The 6,089-nt window shown below is 57.5% G+C and overlaps 1 protein-coding gene across 1 annotated transcript in view; it reads left to right on the top strand.

Moving 5' to 3' along the window:
* The first annotated feature begins 5,194 nt into the window (after nt 1–5,194).
* The window catches only part of Peds1 (plasmanylethanolamine desaturase 1), a 26,639-nt gene continuing 25,744 nt past the window's right edge, over nt 5,195–6,089 (top strand). Inside the window, exons 1-2 of the mRNA XM_048811941.1 lie at nt 5,195–5,242; nt 5,297–5,306. Coding sequence (XP_048667898.1) covers nt 5,195–5,242; nt 5,297–5,306 — 58 coding nt within the window. The remainder of the gene's footprint in view (nt 5,243–5,296; nt 5,307–6,089) is intronic.

Below are 6,089 nucleotides of genomic sequence, written 5' to 3'. Positions count from 1 at the left end.
GTGTGAGACCCTGGGTTCCACCCCCAGCATCACAGAGGCAAAAAGGAAAAGGTTCAGAACGGAGGTAGCTCCTCAAGAAAGTGACTCAGCAGGTCCCTTGTGGGTTTGACCCCAAAAGGACGGACAACAGGGTCTCAAAGAGGTATCTGCACGCCCACGACCAGACCACAGCAGCCTATTCACAATCGCAAAGCGTGGAAGTCGCCCAGGTGTTCGTGAACAGATAGGCAAAAAGTGTCACGCTCACACAGCAGATGTCACTCAGAAGATGTGGCAGGCATCCCAGTGCCAACACACCTGGAGGACAATGCCAGGTGGAAGGAGCCGGTCACCAAAGACACACACTGTGGCAAAGGGCGGCTGCCCGGGCGGGGGAGGGGCTGGTGACCGAGTGTCTGCCCGGGAAGATCACCTGGACACCTGGACACGTGCGCAGGTGAGGCTGCGCCCCTGAGAGAGGACCCCACACCTGGACTGTGCCTGTGAGGGGACCGTGGTGGTAACTGCTGGGACGCATATTCACCCACAAGTTTTTAAATCAGGGTTGGGGGGACAGACAGAAATGGCAGCTGGTGTGTGAAGGAGCCAGCCCCTGAGGGCTCCAGGGACCAGAGGTGACTCAGCAGAGGCCCCACCCTTGAGTGGGGACATTCCAGGGTAGCCTCCTGTTGGTGGCAGGCTGGGAGGGAGCTGTCAGCCCGGAAGCCCGAGAGCGGTCAAGCCTGAGTCAGAGGCCATTCTGTGCCGGTCATAAAGCCACAGCTGGTCCGGGGACACGGTGGCCTGGGCGCCCTGCCCCGCCCCGCCTGGTGCTGCCCTCCTGATGGGCACAGAGGCTGAGCAGAGCTGGAGGGCGTCCTGGTGCCAGGGACCACCTGTCCAGCGGCCGTGGATGAGGTGTGCAAGGCTTCTCTGGGCTCCTGCTGCCATCTGGCAGGTCCGCGCCCAGGCGCGTGGGGGCTCCGGGCACAACAGAAGGCGGCCAGTTTGCCCAGAGACCTCAGCCCTACTGACCTCGGGGCGGGTAACTCTGGTACCGTGCAGCAGGGGACGTTCAGCAGCACCTCTGGCCTCCACTCACTAGATGCCAGGAGCAAGCTGTGCCCCATCTGCACAGCCACGGATGTCTCCAGACATCGCCCGGTGTCCCCTGAGTCACCTCAGCCCCGTGGAGACCTGCTGCTCTGACGGCACCTGTGGGCCGACTGCCCAGGCCAGCTGCTCTGGGTAGATTCGCGGGTGTCACTGATTTTCTTCTCTCCACGCAGGTGCATGGCTTGTCCTCTTAGGAGGAGGTACAATGACGTCACCAGTGTCAGAATAAGGGCTTCAGAAGCCAGGTGCGGTGGCACACACCTGTGATCCCCGTGGCTCGGGAGGCTGAGGCGGGAGGATTGTGAGTTCAAAGCCAGCCTCAGCAACCGCGAGGTGCCAAGCAACTCAGTGAGACTCTGCTAAATAAAATGCAAAATGGGGCTGGGGACGGGGCTCAGAGTGCCCCTGAGTTCAATCCCTGGTACCACCCTCCCCCCTCCCCCCAAAAAAGACGAAGGGTTTCAGATTATTATTGGGAGAATTAGTGGGGTTTGAATATGGACGATGCAAATGACATTCTGACAGAGTGTCAGTGTGAAATCTCCTGCTTTGGGAAACTCATGGTCACACTGAGAACCTCCTGCTCTTCTTCCACGCTGTGGCAAGGGCGACCCGTCTGTGCTGATTCCCAGATGGGTCAGGAAAACGGCTCCTGCGCACACAGACAGGGTGAGGACAGGGATGTACAGAAGTGCAGCACCCGAGGCCCCGGGCGGGACGTAGTATTCTTGCAACTTTTCTGTAAATTTGAAATTCTTTTAAAAACTACCATCCAACAAAAGCTTTTCTTTTTTTAAAAAAAAAAAAACCTATATTTTATTCTAGTTTTAAAAACATGGGTTTAATCTGTCATTCCCACTTCTCCCAGGAAAAGGAAAAATCTGGCTGTGCCCAGAATCGGGGCCCCATTTAGGGACCCGGTTCCAAGAGCTCCCGAGAAGGGTCCTCAGTGCAAGAAGAGCAGCGGCGCCTCGGAGGAAGACTACAGATGGGACCAGTGGGGGTTCCCTGTGCCTGGGCTGCTGGCCTCCACCCCGCCCTGGGCAGCCTGGTGCCTCCGGGAAGTGACCCTCCCCTGTTCCTCAGGAGCCCTTAAGGGCAAAGGGCAATCTTACCGCTGAGCCAGCGAGGGCACAGACGCGGGCAGGCGGGCGGGGAGGAGGAGGAACGGGGAGCCCTGGGGCGCGCGGCAGGCCCAGGCTGGTGTTTGACTTGCTTGGATCAATAAATCAGGAGGAAGTGGCCCCAGGAGGATCTGAGCCTAGGACTTTTGGATGCCGCCCCAAGAACTGCCCGTCCAGCCTGCGGGAGAGGAAAGGCCTCGCGCAGTGGCCGGCAGCCCACCAGCTGCTGCCGGATCCCCTGGTGCCACGAGGAGGCCATCCTGGACGGGGAACCCAGAGGGACCCAGCAGGGGCTCCCCCAGCCAGTCCCCAGGGCCGTGGGCAGAAGCCACGGAGCTGCGGCGGTGTTTTGGGGGTGAATGGAGAGATTCCGTGAAGCCATCACAGGGCCCGTCTGCTCCCATCCCCGGTGCCGTCCACCCCCTCTGCCGAAGCACTGCGAGGACCCCCTGGGACAGCAGCAGGAGAAGTGAGAAAGCAGTTGAGAGAGCAGAGGCCAAAAGGAAGGAGCCTGCCGGGCGGGCAGAGGCCTCCGGTCCTCCAACAGTACTCACTCTTCTCTTACTTCTGCAACTCCGGCTTTTCAGTCGGCCTCCTGGGAGAAAAACTGCACGTGGCCCAGACTAAATTCTAACCAGTAGGCGAGAAGCCGGGAAGTGCTGTTGCCTTCATCGCTCTGTCCCGCTAGCTGGAACACAACACAATGGCTGGAGCTGGAGCAACCTCCTTGGTCCCTGAGGTGGAAGCCCCCCTCCCTGTTAGGGGGGTGGTGAAGGTGCCTGATGGTTGTGGAGCGGCCACACTACCCCTGACTCCTGTGACTTCGTGAGAGAGAAAGAAATGTCTGCCATATTTAAGCCACTGTGACTTTGGGATATCTGTCACCTGCAGTCAAATCTAATGCAAACAGATGCACTTCCCTCCGGCAGAGGGGAGCAGCTGCGTCCACATCACAAGCCCAGTCTACCTGAGCCCAGCCAGCTCTTCCTGGCCTCCTGGCCCTTGGTTGCCACTGACTGCAGGTGACCGCTGTTCCCTGAATGGTGCACGAAATACTTTCCCCCTCCTGGCCTTGCTCCTGACACGTCCTCTGCCCACCTTTCCCTTGGTGAAATATCACCATCTTGGGGTGAGTAGCACAGGTATTGAAAGACCTGGTGCAGACTTTTTTTGTGTGTGTGATGCCAGGGATTGAACCCAGGGCCTTGCACCTGTGAGGCAAGCACTCTACCGACTGAGCTATGTCCCCAGCCCCTCTGGCACAGACTTAACAGCCCAGCACATAGTTCCCATCCCTTTCTCCCGGTTCCCTCCCCGACCTCAACCCCCACTCTGCAAATACTCCAAAAGCAAACAGAAAATTTATTAGATTCTTTTTTTTTTTATTTTTTTGGTGGGTGATACCAGGGATTGAATTCAGGGGCACTCGACCTCTGAGCCACATCCCCAGCCCTTTTTATTTTTATTTTGAGACAGGGTCTTGCTAAGTTGCTGAGGCTGGCTTTGAACTTGTGATTCTACCTGCCTCAGCCTCCCATGCCACTGAGATTATTCATGAATATTTTAAAAAAAAAATTTTTTTTTGGTCGTAGATGGACAGCATGCCTTTATTTATTTTTATGTGGTGCTAAGGATTCCACCCAGTGCCTCTCGTGCTCTACCACTGAGCCCCATCCCCATCCCCTCGTGCCTTTTTTTTTTTTTGGTGGGGGGGTACTGGGGATTGAACTCGGGGCGCTTGACCACTGAGCCACATCCCCAGCCCTATTTTGTATTTTATTTAAAGACAGGGTCTCACTGGGTTGCTTAGCACCTTGCCAAATTGCCGAGGCTGGCTTTGAACTTGAAATCCTCCTACCTCAGCCTCCCGAGCTGCTGGGATCACAGGTGTGGGACACGGCGCCTGGCAATTTATTAGATTCTTATAACTGTGAAGTCAAGAGAAAAGTCACAGAGCAGGTAGGGCTTGCTCTAGGGGCTCAGTGCTCCTAGTAGCAGCTAAAGCTTACAAGGCGCCAGTCGCTCTTCTAACTACTATATACTAACGTGTCCATCTTCACAACCCTGTGAGGTGGGCACGACGTTTACTACCCTTATTTCCTACTCGAGGAAACTGACATTCTGATGGGAGTCACGGTCACACAGCACACACGTGGTGGGGCTGAGACTCAAACCTAAATCTGTCTGACTGCAGAGGTAGGTCCTCTTTCAGGGGAAGGTTGATCCAGCAACTCAAAGATCTCAGGAAGGACCTGATTTCTCTTGGTCGCTCCTCTTTGCCTCCTCTATGTTGATCACCCTAAGGGTGCCCCCCACCCGGAACGTGCCAGCAGATTCCAGGGGGACCTACTTGCTCATTCACACCCCCGTTCCATGCCAGGGTCCTAAAGCTCCTGTGGTTGGACTATTTGAAGTCACATGCCCATCTCTGAACCAATCACTGTTTCAGGGGACTGGACAATGTGCTGGTGGGGGGTGCTTCAGAACTGCACAAACCGCGGCCTGAGAATGGGGTCAAGGAGACTCCTCCAAAATCTTAGGGTATCATTTCACCAAGGACAAGGAATGGACCTGGGCCGCCAGAGCAGCCCCCCCAACTCACACGGACAACAAAGCACTTTGAAGTGAACAGGGAGGAAACAGGAGGCTTGGTCTGGGCAGCGCCTGGTCCTTCCGTGTCCCTGCAGGGAAAGGCCCTTCTGTCCACGCCCAGGGTCGGAGGCGTCACCCTGGGTGGAGGCAGCCTGCACAGGGCCAGAGCAGGCCAGAGCATGGCCCCAGGAGCTTCCTGCTGTGACTGGTGTAGGGAGAGTGACCCTGCCAGGCACACACGGCCTCTGGGAGCCCTGCTGGCCCCGGGCTGCCCTTGAAGCCTGGAAAGTCGCTGGCCTGGGTCCTTGAAGATGCCTGTGGGCTCCAGACCCACGGAAGGCACGTCAGACTGAACCCCAGAGTCAGCGGGTCTTCAGGTGACCATGACGGGTCAGCGCGGGTTCCTCAGCTGTGACCAATGTGCCGTTCAGGTGGGGCAGGGAGCTTGGCTGTGTGGGACGCTGACCCACACCCTTCCCCTCCAGTCTGCTCACCGTCACTGGCCACCCCATTAACAGTGGCACCTGCCTTCTGTCCTCCCAGACCAATCCTCCCTCCTCTGCTCAACGTAGTTCTTGAAGCAGCTGTCTCCTTCTAGAACATTCCGGCTCCTTCTAACACATTCTGTCTCCTTCTAGCACATTCTGGCAGTTTATCTCCTGCTGTGTCTCCCCTGCCTTCCCCACCCAAGCTCCTGTTCCAAGAGGGAGGTTTTGTCATTTTTTTGCCCACCCCACCCCCACAGTTTCCCACAGCTCTAACAGATGGCACATAGTACATGCTCAAGAAATGATTGCTGTGAATGACTCGGTGAGGAGAGGCTCCGAGGTCACAGTGGCACTCGCTTTCGCCCACAGGAGGGTGTCCTCAAGGATCCCAGATGGGGCACACTGTGTGTCACAAGGAACATGGCAGGAATAATGCTCAGGTGGCCACAGGACAGGCCCCCGCCCAGCATGGGCTGCACACAGGGCAGGCACTGGGAAGCTTTGGGGCACCTGGTGGTCAGGCTCACAGGGGGTGGGAGGGTGGTGCCCTGGAAAGCCCCCAACCCACCCTCTTCCCCCAGCCCCACCATCGTCACCTCTGACACCAGACCCTCCCACCGTGGCCCCTCCCCCCAGGGCTGACCACCCACCTCTGCCCCCACAGGGACCTTCTCACAGCAGGTCGTCCCCTGCGCTTGGTAAAGTCTAGATTCCACTGGGCGGGGGGGCACCAAGCTCACCCAACCCAGCTTTCCTGCCCTGCTGCCCCCTCCAGTCCCCAGGACCTCGC

The sequence above is a fragment of the Marmota marmota genome, unplaced genomic scaffold (genome assembly GCF_001458135.2).
Source record: "Marmota marmota marmota unplaced genomic scaffold, marMar, whole genome shotgun sequence".
Taxonomy (NCBI): domain Eukaryota; kingdom Metazoa; phylum Chordata; class Mammalia; order Rodentia; family Sciuridae; genus Marmota; species Marmota marmota.
This window is presented reverse-complemented; position numbering and strand designations above follow the sequence as displayed.